We start from the raw sequence: 15,886 nt of genomic DNA, 5'->3' as shown, positions 1-15,886 counted from the left end.
CGCCGCACAGCGTCCACTAAACATGAAACTTGGCTCTGCTGGTCGGTATAATGCAATAAATAGCATTTTATATTCGCCAGTAGGGGTCACAGTAAATGTCTTTTGGCGTGTAAGTGTAAGCAGATAATATAACGGTTGTACATCTGAATGTGTCGTAGCTCAGGATTTGGCTGCGATGTAACCAGTAAAGTGGAGAAATCACTGGTTTGATCCCAACAACAGCAGAGAGTCCTGGCAAGCTGACACTTAGCTTATTTTGTGAAACATTACAATTTGTGACATACTTTATCAATAACTGTCATGGTTTGACATTAATTTGGACATTTTTTTTAATTCTTAATAGTCAAACTATTTGCTTATACATATTAAGATAAAAATATCTGCACAATGTATGATTTTCAAGGTTTAAAGATGCCAAATTAATAATTCAGAGCATATCTATGATTGAGGGATTGTCTCCAAATGGTCAGAATTTTGAATAAAGCACCTTTAACCTCTAAACACAACTCATCCACACCATGAACACCAGAGCGCTCTTACACAACCTGCTCCATGAGAGGAAGCTCCTAGAATTTCAGTCAAAGTACTTCTTTGTATTGTACGACGTCCTTCTTAACAGGAATTTCAGTAGAAAGTGGTCATCCTCCACATGTTGCGTTTTGCAACTTCCCTGTGATGTTCGATGTGCAGAGTTTAACACTAGAAAGCTGAACAGAGGAAGATTCTCTGTGCTCACTTTTAAATCTGACTTTAAAGGTGCTTGAAATTCAGAGCAAATATAGCAGCAAACAGCAATTTACTACCTGAGCAGAGGTGTGTGTGTGTGTGTGTGTGTGGTAATCAGAGCTTCTCTGGGCTTTGTTCACATAGCGGACGCTTCAGGCATAAATCACACTTCAGTTCAAGCTCAGGTCAAGTGTTAAGCCGTGTTCACACCAAACGCTGCGCGAGTAGATTAAGATAAAGTCGACGCACAGACGCGAGTAACGCGAAACTATGTGTATAAATGTGTGTAAACCACATGGTACACATAAGGAAAAAGTTATTTTGAGTGTTGATGGAGCTGCTACAATGTTAGCATAGAATAGCACCGATAGATCCGAGCTCCATCGAGAAAACAAGTATTTGAAAAGTTATTTGCTTGTCGTCTTGCGGAGAGAACTAACTAAACATGAATTCAAACTTTTTACAAATCAGCATCATTACGTAGTTATTTCAGTATCTTTTTTTATGTCCGTTTATTGCAGTTAAATCACAGCAAAATCAGTTCATTTTGGGTTATTTCTTCCATGGTTGATGGCGGGAATAAATGGCGTAGTTGGTTCGTTTGGAGTTTGGTGTGAACGCACCTTTAGCTCTATCACGGTTAGCTGTTAGCTGCCAGCTCAGGTAAATTATGGAATTGGAGGGTAAAGGAGTCAGCGTAGCTTTTTGTGTGGAAATATCGGACACAAATTATTACTCTGAATGACGTGAACACAGCATTACACTGTTAATCCCTCATGTTGTCTTTCTACATCCAACAGCTAATTTCGTTGGTGACCAATAAAACTGTAAACTGACACGTTCTACTCAGCGGATTTAATGTGCAGATTAAATGATTTCTCTCAACTAGTCATCTAGTTTGAAAAGGTATAAAATAAATGCATAGTTTAAAACACACTATGCAGAAGCAGATGCATACTCGGGGAAATTCTCACAGCAACGTTTTAAACTGCAGAATATATCTTACAAAGAAAGGTACGTTTCTTTTTACATTACATCAGTTACAATGAACAGTAACACACATGGTATCCTTCCTCCAGGGCGCTCGTCTGGTTTATGTTCCTTCAATCTGCTCCAGCTTTGTTCTTAAAATCCCAGAAGCATTTTACGAGATTTCACTGTTAAAAAGCTGCAAAGAAAAAACACTGTTCATCTGGTAGAAAAGCCTTCAGATTCAGTCCACCGACGGGAGCGTCGCTTTGTACACTAAATTGGGGAACATGTATTTGAAATACTCTGGACGATCGACATGAATGCAGGACTGCGGTGGGTTTGATCCGGCTGTATGTTGCTGAAATGACCAGAGCCAAAACTGCCAAAATAATCAATTTCATGGATGTGCAACTGTCCTGGAAGGTTTGTTTGGAGTGGCTGTTTTTCCAACTGCACTAAAACTAATCCTTTCACCTCGCTCCCTCATTTTACAATCCCAGCGCTCCTCACTGGCAATAAAAAAAACACATGTGCCATTAGTTGTGGTGAGGAAAACAAGTACTTCTTATGAACAAACAAATATTTTACATTTTTGCTCTTGCACCAGACAGCCATAAAGTCTTTGTCCACCGGAGGCTCTACGGTTGGTCACCGGCTGCCGTGGCCTCGTCGTTGCTGCTGTCCACCTCCTGCTCCATGGGGCTGTCCTCCTCCAGCTGCTGGCTGGTGTAGTTGGTGATCTCCAGGAAGCCGCTGGGCTCCACCACCACGTTGGACTGGCTGGAGTCCGGCAGGATGGAATACTGAGGAATCACCTGCATGCGTTAGTCACATTTGGGTTTCAGTCAAAGATAACAAAATGTATCCTGTCCCATTAAAGAAAGAGATTTATCAAAACATATTTATTTTAAACACAACCGTCTCCTTCACAATAACCGTGTTTCTAGCGAATTTAAAGTGAATTTCTTTAATGCGAAGACGAGCATTCACACGTTACGGGAATATCTGGCTCAGTCATGCGAGTTAAATGTTCATTACGTCAGAACCCATTCAGTGCATCAACTCTTTTTCCGACAAAGAGAAAAACCACCTAAAGAGAGTTTAAAAATGTTTTAGCAGTTAAAAAAGTAGTATCATATTTCTGTTTCCATACAGCTTGAGAACAAATGTGATTGGAAACACGGACTGTGATGCCCGACTCATAAAAATATCTTAATATGTGACAGACAAACCCGTCTGTACCTCGATCGATGCGATTCATGACGAACATTAGTCCTGAACATCTCACCTCGATGACCTCCAGGTCTTCTTTGCTCCTCTGTGCGCTGAGGCCCTGCATGCAGCTGAACTGCTGGGCCTTGTTGTGGGAGTGATGGTGCACGGAGGCCCCGGAGCTGCTGATGAACTGACCCGAGTCCAGCGTGCCCGACACGGCCTGGACCGCCAGGGCTTTACCCAGAGGGCCGCAGTCGCTGGAGGAGTCCACCACCATGGGCTCTGTGCTGGGGTCGATCTCCGCCTCCATCATAGAGATCTTCAGGATGTCCGAGGACACCGAGGGCTTGTCCCCCGAGGACCTGGAGCTGGACTCTGGGATCAGCTTGGCGGTGGCCTCGCCGCTGCTGAAGACCTGCGACGTGTGGTGGGGGCCGCCGAAGGTGATCTTGGTGACGGTGGCGCTCTGTGTGATGATTGGCTGCTGTGGTGGAGATAAAAAAAACAAATGGAACTTGAGGAAACTCCGACGGTCATCCCTTTTGTAGTCACAAATGTAGAAATACGATTTATCAGATACGAACACTGTAGCAGAAAGCAAAGTAACTTCACTCTGACTTTAAAGTGCTGCAGTTCTATTACTGTTGTGATTTATTTACATTCACAGAGATTTAAATAGCTGCAAAGTAAAATATTAAGCCTGAAACCAACAACTATTTGTATTACTGAGTCAGTAAGTAACCAGCATTAATAGAGCTATAAATCACTTTGTTGCTGCTTTATCGGTCTGCGGCATGTTCGAGGTGAGCATGACAAAAAGGTTCTGTTACGTTTTTACAATGAAAGAAGGAAGGAAGGAAAAACCCCGGCACTTTCACACTATACTGGTTCGGTCACATGCCTCCAAACAAACTCAAAAAGATGACTGACAGAAGTTTGGCCGTGAATTTCTACCTCGGGTGGTTCTTTTCCAATGTGAACAGACGTTACCTAATATGCCTTTGTGCTAAAATTAAAACAAACAAAATGCCCCAAATGTTCTACTCTTGGCAGTGTCGACAGTGTACAAGCACTCACCTGGCTGGAGGTGGTCTTCTCCGTGCTGACTGGGTGGTGCGCCTGCAGTGGAGGCGGGTGGGACATGGGCGTGTGCAGAGGTCTGTGGTGGGACGTGGGTGCTTGCTGGAGCTTCGGCAGCTGCGGCGTCAACAGGGGCTTGTTGGTTGGCGTGACCGGGTTACTCGTGACCTTTGCCCCTGGTTGGGCCGGTGCAGCCGGCGGTCTGTCTTTGGGGCTCTGGGTGGTTAAGACCTGGGGTTTGGGCTGAATCTGCTCTCGTAGTTTTGGGAGTTTCTTCGTCAGAAGAAGAGTGGAGGGGAAGGCGGAGGAAGAGGAAGGCTGGTTGATTTGAGGTTTGCTGTGTAGTTGTGGCGGCGGCGGTGGTGGCGGCTGCACGGAGGTGGAGGTGAGGCGGCTCTGCTCGGCCTCTGGCCGAGCGGCTGCAGAGTGGCCGGTTTGCTTCGTGGGCTCTGAAGCCGGTTGGCTGGAGCGGTAGAACAAGCCCGTTTGGGGGTCCAAGGTGTCGCCTTCCAGCTCGCCCACCTCTAACACGGCCTCGGTTCTACCGTGGCTGTCAGAGGGCTGGAACACAGCCACAAAGAAGAGACATGTTATCAGGAGGAGGGAGATGTTTAACCTCCTCCTCGTGGAGCTGACGGGGGCCACTGCAGAGGAATGCACCATGACGAGTGCAGTTAAACTAGTCAGTGTTGAGGACTATTTCCAGCTCTTGGGGGCCAGTGTGACTAGAGTCATGATTTTATGATTTATTTCTCTTTTCACTCTTAATTGTTAAATGTAAATGAAAAAAATATATATTTTAACGATTATATGGAATTTAAATAACTTTGTTTATGTGTTACATATGCTTAATGTTGCTTTTAAATATTTAAATCCAATATGACAAGAGTCAACACTATATGCTTTGGTTAAATACTGCAGGTTCAGTAATGCCAGTGAAGTAAATTGGGGAAAAAAAAGCCAATCAATGTTTTCGCCAAATTCCCCAAATAGTTCCTGTGAAAGTTGTTAACGATGTACTCTGGATTATCCGGAGTGGTTTGTGGCGCTCACAGAATGTTTTGTTCAAGGTTGTGAGCACCACAAATAAACGTCCCGTCACCTCCATTGTCTCTAAACACGGGAACATAAACCCCAGCACTATTAGCTCGGTTAAATACTAATAATGATAAGTGATGGTTTAATGTTTAGGTTAACTGACCATTTAATCCAGAATAATAGATGCAAACTAAATGGACCAGCTAACAACCCAACATTATACTTTTACGCTACTATATTTGTTCTCTTATTGGCCAATGAGTTTGTCCTAAAACCACTTAAACTCCTCTTTAGTTCCCAGAGTATCCGCCCGGCGTCCTCACCATGTGGCCGACGTGTGAAGCCACGGCTGCCGGTTTGTTTACCACGGTAACCTGGCTGCTGATTTTGTAGGGCTTCCCCGGCTGCTGGCTGGAGGACATGACCACGTTGTTGTCGTCCTCGGAGGCCACGCCCACTCTGCTGCTGACTTTACCTTTAACCACAGAAGTAGAATCAGGCGAAACAATATTAACAAATGGAAAAAAAGACAACATGCTTTGTGTGCCTCAGTGTTAAATTTGAGGTTTTTAGTTTGAAGTTTACTTTGTTCCTCTGAAGTCATAAAGCTGCCAACCAAAAACAGGAAGTGCTCAGTAGGGCTGCCACAGTCACGTATTTGTTAAAAGAAATTGGGAATAATGATTCATATTTTATTTCGATGCGATGCTGTTGCGTTTCTCTTCGCAGGAGAGGTGTACCTGCTGTGAGGTACTCGGTGCTGGGTTCAGCCTCTGAGGTGGAGGGTCTGGGGGACTCTGGACTGGGCTTCTTGTCCTGGCTCAGCTGGAGGGGCACCGCCATCTGGCTCAGGTCGATGGTGTGTCTGGGTTTGGACTCGGCTTTCTCCTTCACTGGAGGGAGAGCGGAGGGTCAAGAATCAGAATCAGCTTTATTGGTGACAACAAAGTAGAACAGAGAAACTAAACATAAACATTGAACTACTCTGTACAATATAAATATATATCAAAGAATATATATGAACATAAACAATGACAATGGACACAATAAGTGAGGGGCAACAACGTTACAGTTAAATCTGTTGTACTGAGGATTTAACGTTTACAGTTTACTGAATTTAACTTGTAAATATGGAGGAAATTGTAGCGGGAGCATATGATAAAATAACTAATGTTCAAGTAAAGGCCACTATATGATCCTTCACAGTACTTTAAGTGTCACCTAGAAATCACACGGTGTTGACACATCAGTCAATAAGTGGATCTGCTGAACGGCTCTGGTTTCATAAATCACATTCTCTTCGCTTTTTGGGAATTTTTACAATCAGGAGACGGGAGGAGGGGAATGTCCTTGGAAGTTCTGAAATGGGAGTTCTTATGTATGACACCTTCAAGTATTTCGTGGTTTATCTTTCTCACTTCCTGTCTACTAATCGACCCAGTTCCACAGGTTTGAAGCCCCAGTGAAGCTTATTGTGGAAGCAAAGCCTCAGACGTAATTACCCCCATCTTTCCCGTTTACGTCTCTTCGTGACATAAAGGCTCACCTGTCGTCTGTTGAAGCTCCAGCAGGGCTTTGATGGTGGACGTAGCGGACTGGGATTCCCCGCCAGACACCTCCTGGTAGATTATAGTCGGGCTGGACTCCACTGATATTTCCTGCTCTGTCCAATCATGCTCTCTGGAGGACACCACATGCACTACAGGCTGAGGCTCTGCAGGAAACAACGTGGGACGAACTGTAATTTACAGCCGATTCATCCGACCGCATCATCTCTCGTCTCTCGAAGTTTTACCTTGAGCGCTGCTGTGGGACGACTCGCCCGCTAAGCTTCCGGAGTCGTCCTTCGTGGACCCGTCGTGACCCAGACCCTGAGCCTGAGCCTGAGCCTGAGCCTGAGCCTGAACCTGCACCAGTTCTGCCGAGCGGGTCACGTGCTGCAGCGCCTCGGTGACCAGCTGCCGGGTCTGTTCACTCACCACCGCCGTCTGGAACACTGGCTTCGGCTTGATGAGAACCTGGAAGGAAACCAAAGGAACACAAGAGTGTTCTGTAAAGCAGCGGCTCGCATCCAGAATGTGTCGACTATATAGACAGTGGGTGATATATTTATTTCATATGAGGCGTTGGTTTGCATTCACACCACCACTACTTGGAGGGGCAGACGCTGGATGCTTCCATCGTTACTTTGAGGGATATTTATTCCACTTACAGCTGACTCGGGTTGGTGGGAGGCGTGATGACGTTAATACAAGTTTCCGAGTCGTTGCCGTCAGTGACTTCGTCATATTTCCGTCTGCTTTGCTGTCAGTAAGCCGGTCATGAATGTAAACGAGTCAAGTCGTTTTTTGTCACTGGAAAGTAGTAACTTTAGTACCGAATATGACGTTTTTTGTGACGTGATTTTTAGATTGTCGTCGTTTTGGTGGATCTAGCTTGTGGTTTTTACTGAAACTACACTGCAGATCATCACTGTGGGTGTTGAATACAGTATGTATTGTATATTCAATTCAATGTATTTTGTATAGCTCAAAATCACAAGTTTGCCTCACAGGGCTTTACATCCTCCGTCCCGGGACCCTCACGTACATGAAAAACTCCCCCAAAAAACCCCTTTAACAAGGAGACAAATAAGGAAGAAACCTTCTACTGTACAGTACGGCTGACTCTCTGACCTCCGTTTCCTCTTGATGACTAAACAGAAAGTGAATTCAGGCTAAATTTAGACTAAAGTGATGTGATAGATATTGAAAGTACAACGTACCGTTTCAGCAGCAGAATCTTGTTGCAGTAATTTAGTATTTTATTCATGATAAGATGCTTTATTATAGATAGAGCTCACTGTTTTCCTTCATCCCTCACTGCTTCAAGTGTATGAAGGAAATAAACAAAACACCTGGACATTAGCACGATGGGGTTTACCCTCTAACTATCTGACACCTGTGTGTTGAACTGAAATTCCCCAAAAAGCCTTAAAAAGAAATGTCTGGGTAGATAATCATCTCTTCAGTTCTCTCTTCTCAGTGGGCGTTTCTTCTTTAGGTCACAACATATAATGTCAAACCCTCATATGAGGCATTGTTGTTGTCAGAAATATGAATTTCTACAGAACTAATCTTGTTTTAACTTTTTAAAACGGCAGAAAAAAATCCCCAGGAACTGAAAACAACGCCTACAGCGGTCGGTTTCATTATACAGTAGCTTCTGACGAGGGCGCCGATTATAGAATACAAATAAAATACTAAATCAAACCAAATATAGCGGATTGGGAGTTTCCCCTCATGTGACCAAGTCAGATCTATGATAAACATATGCTCTAGTCAACAATTTGAGTGGCTCGTCTTCAAGACACTTGACCCCAAATTTAAAATCATCGAACTCTTGCCAATGGATTTCTGAAATTGCCATATAGACAATATGAAAAAATATGTTAGAAATAATCAAATGTTCGTATTGAACAGCCAAATACGCTTCGAATCCAAATCTTCTGATTCGGGTACCTCCCTGAAGTAAACGCTGTGTTTAAAACTCGCTCCAATCCATGCAGCTTTAATATAATAGAAACATGATCGGTTACAGGAGACGAGCGCTGCAGTCTGCAGCTGTTTGAACCTGAAAGAGCAGCAGATTAAGTTGCCGTCAGTCAAAGACAACATTTAGAGGAAGACTCATTTCTCTCTCTCTGAATGAGGGGAAGTAAATGGAGGAAGAGGAAAAAGGTCAGAGTCAAAGCCCCGCTATCCATCTGTGCGCCCGAAGAATTGGGGATTTTTCTCTCAATTCAAATGTATGTTTGTTTTAATGACCAAAGATCTAACTTCCCCCGGAAAATGTCAAGCATTACCCAGATGAGAGAAGAAGAAGTCTAAAACTGCTCTTCTGTGTTCAGCATACTTGTGGTTACTTGAGGTCATGTGAATATCGTACGATTACCCCATTTGAATGTGGTTAACCAGGGTCTAATGATGAGCCTTAAAGCCACTATAAAGAAGAATATTAAAATAGAATATTTACAGAAACAGAAACGTGTGACGAGCTGGCGGCGCCTCACCTGTGTCTTGCCCTGCTGGCCGTAGACGATCTTGGTCGGGATGATCTTGGTGGCGGTGGTCTGGGACCCGGAGCTCATGCCTTTGGGCTGGGTGACGATCATCTTGGTGATGGGTCTGGAGGCTGTGATGATGGCCGGTTTGGTGCCCTGAACAGCCTGCAGGCCTTTCTCACCCTGAAGCGCACACACAGTTCATTACAACATGTCATGACGACAAATGAGAGAGAAATCCACAGTTAAAATACTCATGTGCAACAAAGTAGAGCTGCAACGATTAATCGATTACTTGAATATTCTCGCGTCATTGCTCCTCTGCGACAACAAACTGAATATCCTTGAGTTGTGAGGTGGCCATCTTGGGCTTTGTGAATCACTGATGGACATTTTTTTATCATTTAAACAAAACAAAAAACTACTTAATAAATCAAGAAGATAATCAACAGATTAATTGACAGTGAAAACAATCGCTAGTTGCAGCCCTACATCTAAGTCGCTATGTTATTTTCTAACAGTTCTACATCTTGACACTCAATGCTAGCTGTTTCCCCGTTTCCAGTCTTTGTGCTAAGCTAAGCTAACTGGATGTAGCTTCATGTCTAACAAACGGATATACGAGTGATATCAATCTGAACATTTCACTCTCAAATCAACTCAAATTAGAATTTTTCTTTAAGAACACAAATGAAACACAGTACTGTATTTTTAACATTTTAAAACCTTGAATTCAGGAAATGTAATTTGATAAAATGTTTAAAGGACCTTTGTGTAGGATGTGAAGGTTTCAAACTTTGGCAACACCTAGTGGTTGTATCAAGAAAGACAGCGTCACAACAGTGAAATGAATGGGCTCAAATCAACACACAAACTGCACAAGAAAACGTTAACAAACAATTATGCCATCAGAATCATTTGAAAGATGTATTCGTGTATTTATGACCGTTTGCACTATGAGTCTGATTGTTTACTCATTTAATTGATTAATCGTTTGATCTGTACATTTTCCAGAGCTCATCGTGCCGTTGTCTTGATTTGTCCGACCAATCTGACAAATCAAGAGTTTGAAAAATAGAAAATATTCACATTTGAGAAGCTGGAACGAGTGAATAATTGCCATTTTTGTAAAATTTGCCAATTTTAACGTTTTTCGGAGGGATCACCGATGATTAATGAATCATCTCAACCACAGCCTCAGACCAGTGGAGAACGTTGGCAGCACCAGTGCCACCAGTAGAGCGGTCAGCCTGGAGCCCAGCGTAGTGCTGAGAGAGAGAGAGAGAGAGAGAGAGAGGCGTTTCACTGACCCCGGCATTTAAAAGCGTGGTGACCACATTCTTGCCGGGCAACCCTTGGATGGTCGCTCCTTTCCCCGTGGTTTTCTGAACCACGATGACGTTGGGCTTGGAGGTCATGGGGATGGTGGTGATCTTCGTCGTCGTGCCTGTTGCAGACGGAATATATATTTATTAAAACTCTGTAGATTACGTGAGATAACGGCGACGTGGATCTCTCCTCATTGGCTCACCGGACACGATGTTACTGCTGATGATCTTGCCGCCCAGCGTGGCCAGAGACTTGGGCACCACTGTGATGATGCTGCCGCTGGTGGTCTTGACGTAGGTGGTCCCGCCGCTGGAGGCCGATATTCTGGCTCCGAGGCTGGAGCTCACGGTCGGTCGGGTGTAGGTGGCCTGGGAAGCTGTACACAAAAATACAGTGTTGCTATTTAAATAACCAGGCCCGGGGATCAAAGCCTCAGTACTGTGTTGAGTACAGGCGAGTCACGTATCACTTACCTGTGGACTGAGTGACCAGTTTGGTCGTCATAATGGCTCCATTGCTGCTGACGACCATGATGGGAGACGAGCTGCTGCTGGACAAACCCACCGACGAAGGCTTTGGCAGGATTTTACTGGGCTGAACCTGCTGAGTGATTATCTTGACTCCTGTAAACAAACAATACATTGATTTAGTACAAAGAGAAAACACTTATATGCTGAAAAAAAATGTAGAAGGAATTATGTTACGCTAGTATGTTGAGGTCTCTTGTGGTTTTGTTCAAGAAAACAGAAAATATAGAAATAAAAACAAGAATAAAATCGTATTTTGCCCATAAAAAAGCAGAATACAACATATATATGCTTGCACAAATTCTCTTTTAAATCTGTTCTTTTAAATATACAGCTATAACTTCCAGAGAAAAAAAATAAAGAGAAAGAAATGAAAATACGAAGATATAAAGAGACACGATTCTAAAGAAAAATGAAAATAAAGAAAGGAAGAGATAAGAAAAGGAGAATGAAATACAGAAAGAAAAACACCAAAAAGAAAACAGAAAGAAAAAATGAATTAAGAAAGATAAAATAAAAGAGACAACGAGAGAAAGAGATCAAGAAAAACTAAAAAGGGAAACAAAAAAGAAAGAAATAGAAATAGAATAAGACATAACGACATAAAGAAAGCAGCTCACCGGACTCTTGTTTGATCTGAATGGTGGGCTTGCAGCCCGTTGAGCTGCTGGTGGTCTGGCAGACTCCCATAGCTGAGCTCTGGTGCAGCTGTTTGGGGGACTGCTGTTTGGGGAACTGGGCCAAGATCTGAGCCGGCGTGCCCACCAGGGTCTTAGGTGAAGGAAGTCTGGCCGAAGCCACCTTCACTCCGGCTGAAGCAGCTGCAACAGTGAACACCGGACTGTGACGCTAACAAAGCTAACAAAGCTAACAAAGCTAACAAAGCTAAGTTTGGCAAAGTGACACAAAAAGAGCGAGTGTGTTAAAGTCTGTGACCAGTAATCTGCTGTAAAGTACAGTTTCTTCCAAACAGTGTCATTCAGATTATTTTGACATGTTTGTTTATCATAAACCACTCCGAAGAAGTTACATCCAAAGTACGAATAGTACGAATAAAATGACAGCCTAAAAATGTGAGAATGTGGAGGAAGGCCCTACATGTTGTTGACATGACCACTGACGGCGTAGAGGAGACCACGGAGGTCACAGCGACGGTGTTGGCTGCCGTGCTAGCGCTGGCAGGGAAGACCACCGTCTGTTTCTGGGCGGCGGCGGTCAGCATGGAGGTGGAGACCAGCTTGGACAGAGCGGCGTTGTGAGCGTGAGACTTGGACAGGATGTTGGGCACAAAGTTGGAGCTGGGAGAAGTCGTCACGATGATCACCTGAATGAAGAAGAGTGATTGGGGGGGGGGGGGGGGGGGGTTCAGGTTTTCTTAGAAACAAGGAGGTGGGGCTTCAAGGAAAAAGAGGTTGGGAACCTCTGGTGGAGAGAGACGTCACTCACCTTCTGCGTGGTGGTGTTGGTGCTCTGGATGGTGGGCTTGGTGAAGGTGATCTTGACGGGGGACAGGTGGGGGGGCAGCGAGTTGGCGATGCTCTGCATGATGTTGCTCATCTTGGGGCTGCTCAGCGGCACCGTGATGTTCTTGGACACCGGCGGCATCGTCACCTTAGAAACCTCCTTCAGCATCACCGGCGACGAGCTGGACGAGTTCGTCCGCCGGCGCTTGCGAGGCTTCTCGTCCTCGTCGGAGCAGCTCACGCCTGGGGGGGGGGAACGGAGGACGGAGAGTCAGGATGTCGCTGGGATGACGGCAGTTATGTCTTATCCATTAATTAAATTGGTGTAGTAAACATCATACCAGCTGTTTAACACATTGGCAGCACATGCTTGTGTAAAATTCTCAAATTCAATCCAACAAATCCTACGAGACGCTGTGTTTAGGAAATTAAAGGAAAAAGAAAGAGACTATATTCATGCTTAAGGTTAGCTTTGTTCTGTTGTTCGTAATCGGTAAACCAGCCTTGTAGCGCCCCCTATAGGTGGATCAGTACACGTGTTAAAGGGCCTCTGCAGAGCAAAAGAAGTTGAAATTGATGCGACGACGCTCACTTTTCACATAGACGGTGCTCCCGCTGGGCAGCACCACCACGTTGGAGGAAGGACTGGGCGGTCGGGGGGATTTCACAGTCGCTCCGATGGCGCCGCTGGTCGCTGTCGCGCTGGTGGAGGTGCCGGTGGTGCTCGTGTAGGAGTAACACACAACCACTGCAGGAGGGAGATCAAACATTTGCAAGAAAGTGCAATAGAATGTTAAGAAAAAGATGACTTAGCATTACATGAAATATTAGACGCAAAAATAATCTTATTTCCGTCCTGATTCCATGTGAGTGTGGCTTTTGTCGAATGCAAAGTGATGCTGGCCAAACCTTCTTTGTTTCCCGTTTCTGCCGGCAACAGAAGGGAGGCGTTCTGATTGGCCGTGGCACTGGCCACAGCGTTGGCAGTCACGGTGAACGCCGTCTGAGGGACGAGCCTCGGCATCAGGGGGACGAGTCGGCGTCCCTCGATGGACCACTCGGACGAGCTGTTTGGACCCGACATACTGTAAAAGAGTCATGAGATGTTAGTTTTTAGAACTACAATTCCCAGTATGCAATGGTGAGCCAAATTCACAATAAAAAGATCTGCATGGTCAGAGAAGCATGCGGATCAAAACAGATGAAAAGTTTGATTTCTGAACTGATGAAGACGCCGTTTTATCTGCTCATTGTTGCTGAAAAGTGGATCCATAAAGTACATACATCTGCTTGTTTTGCCATATTGCTCCACATACTGTGGGCTACCGCACATGACGAAGGACTCCCCTACATGGCCGGTTACACACTTACTGGTATGCGATGGTGGTGAGGCGCTCATCGTTCACAGCCCTGCGGACTTCTGCGCGATGGCGCTCTGTTGAGATACTGGGGGGACAAAATGATATTTAAAATAAAGTAAGTAAGTCTGATAAATCGTTTCTCTCTCGGTCGTCAACTTTTAGAATGTGTAGGAAACACTTACCCGAGGATTTTAGTGAGTTCTCCCAGTAAATCCTTCTTGTCCTTGGTCAGGTCTCCTTGAGCTCGCAGGGCACTGATCACACCAGCGTAAGCCTCCAGCTCTGAGAAACAGAAATCAGGTAAATGAATTTATTGGCCTGATTAAGATGTAAAAATGCTCTTTTTACAGCGATGTTCCTCCACACATTTATTTTTGAATCGCATGACCGTACCGAGTTTTCGGAGGATTCTCTTGCACTCATCCCGGCCCAGGTCCAGGATGGTGGGCCACACCACCGGCATGGTTCCAGTCAGCACTGGTTTCTCCAGCTGAATCATGAGCTGAGTGGAGAGGAAACAAGATAAAGAAAGATTAGAAAACAAGTTCTCTCAAACTGTCCTGCTCCAAGAGTTGTTTATTTAAAATAAATTATGTTAAAAAAAAATCATCTTGATGGTATCAATAGGATCTTCTTGGGAAAGTAAACAAATCAAAAACTATCAACAAGAACCAGGAAGTAGTTAAATAAAACAGCTGGTGTTAACTCAGAATGTTCATACTGTCTCCAAATCCCAAGAAAAGACCAAAACCAACAATGTGTTCGTCCGACTATCACACTACGACTTCTTTAAGAAACAAAAAATACAATTTTCAAATAATAAAGCTGAGCATTGAGTTTAAAGCCAATGGTACTCAAACACAGGAGTAAACACTGCATTAGTAGGAGACAGTTTTGTACATCAGATTAATATTAAGTGCAATAATAAATACTACGACAATTAGAAGAATCAGTTCAGTGTTGGTTTTGAACTAAACATGGTATTTGATGACAACACGAACAAAAAAACAAATCAGAATGACACCAGACTTTAAAGAGATGATGCTAAACTTCATTTACAAATCCAGCAGTTTAATTTGAGCCAGGACAGGATCCTTGTTCCAGATTATAATTCACCAGGCTGTGACTCACATCTATAATAATAAAGTCTTAACTTTCTAACTGTTGACACTGACCAGTACCGCCCCCTACTGGACATCCCAGTAACTACAATCAACACTGGGCGTAAAAGGCCAAACACACAAAAAAGGGAGATTTTGTTTCATACAAATGCTGCTTAGAAGAACGACTAATGTGCTGAAGAAAGTAAAAGATAATAATTACAAAACTATGCGTTTGTGCTACCAGGTTCCGAGATTAACGGACAAACGAGGAAACATTTACCGTTAGCTGTTATACTTCTCGGTCAAATTCTGTCAACACAACGGGAAAAATTGGGTTTTCATTAAATTCCCTCCCGTAAAATAGGCAAAATAACGTTAAAATATATGACTAGAATATTCAGAGCAAGGCGTGAGATGTTTTCGGGCCAATCCTCCAACATTGAGACGTTAAAAAACCTTTTAAATGGTATCTTAGCTTAGCTAAATCAACGTCTTACCGTTCGTTAGCAGGACAACTCCAAGGCTTTTGATATTTCTAGATCCAAACAAACATGGCGCACCAAAAGACGTTTAGCTAAACAACCACATCGTGTAGTTATTCTTTAAGAAAGCAAAAGCTAAACTGTCATAAAATGGCTCAGTCTAGCTAAAGATGTTCTAGTGTTTACGTTGTCTGCTAAGCTAGCTGCTGCTGGCCTGTGGATGGATGAGCTTTCTTCTTCTTCGTTTGTTATATTTAGACACGAGAGGCATCTTCTTCTCGACCGGCGCAGTGCTGCCACCTACAGGTGGAAAAGTAGATGGACTACTTTATTAATGCAGCCAAATAAAAAATGAGAATCACAAAAACAAACAAATATACTGTATGTTAAATGTGTAATTAAACACAAACAACTAAAATATTGATTAGACACTGAATAAAAGCATTTTTTTATTTACTTTTTTTATTTAATATTTTTTACTCTATTTTTACTGCTTTATCTTTACCATAAATGCTGCTGTAGCGAAAAAATGTCCACTAGCGGGATTA

General features: G+C 43.8%; 1 protein-coding gene across 4 annotated transcripts; it reads right to left on the bottom strand.

The window, feature by feature from the left end:
- Positions 1-1,568: 1,568 nt before the first annotated feature.
- On the bottom strand, positions 1,569-15,547 carry emsy (EMSY transcriptional repressor, BRCA2 interacting). 4 transcript variants are annotated; one of them, XR_013767344.1, is made up of 22 exons: positions 15,354-15,547; positions 14,147-14,255; positions 13,936-14,035; positions 13,764-13,838; positions 13,302-13,477; positions 12,985-13,140; positions 12,376-12,635; positions 12,028-12,253; positions 11,550-11,750; positions 10,876-11,025; positions 10,605-10,778; positions 10,384-10,520; positions 9,842-9,880; positions 9,083-9,256; positions 6,827-7,049; positions 6,578-6,745; positions 5,772-5,924; positions 5,355-5,506; positions 3,991-4,554; positions 2,987-3,397; positions 2,287-2,513; positions 1,569-2,207 (listed from the first exon to the last, which is right to left on the bottom strand). XR_013767344.1 is itself a non-coding variant. In XM_079172348.1 (21 exons), the coding sequence occupies exons 2-21, from the start codon at positions 14,250-14,252 to the stop codon at positions 2,337-2,339; spliced, it is 3,822 nt and encodes a 1,273-aa protein (XP_079028474.1). In that variant the 5' UTR covers positions 14,253-14,255; positions 15,354-15,547; the 3' UTR covers positions 1,569-2,336. The 4 variants fall into 4 exon arrangements, 3 of the variants coding, with proteins under 3 accessions (XP_079028474.1, XP_079028475.1, XP_079028476.1); XM_079172348.1 differs by having other exon boundaries at positions 1,569-2,513; XM_079172349.1 differs by having other exon boundaries at positions 1,569-2,501.
- Positions 15,548-15,886: the final 339 nt, after the last annotated feature.

This window comes from Pholis gunnellus (assembly GCF_910591455.1).
Source record: "Pholis gunnellus genome assembly, chromosome: 13".
Lineage (NCBI taxonomy): Eukaryota > Metazoa > Chordata > Actinopteri > Perciformes > Pholidae > Pholis > Pholis gunnellus.
Note: the sequence above shows the minus strand (reverse complement) of the source record. Positions and strands in the feature narration are given on the sequence as shown.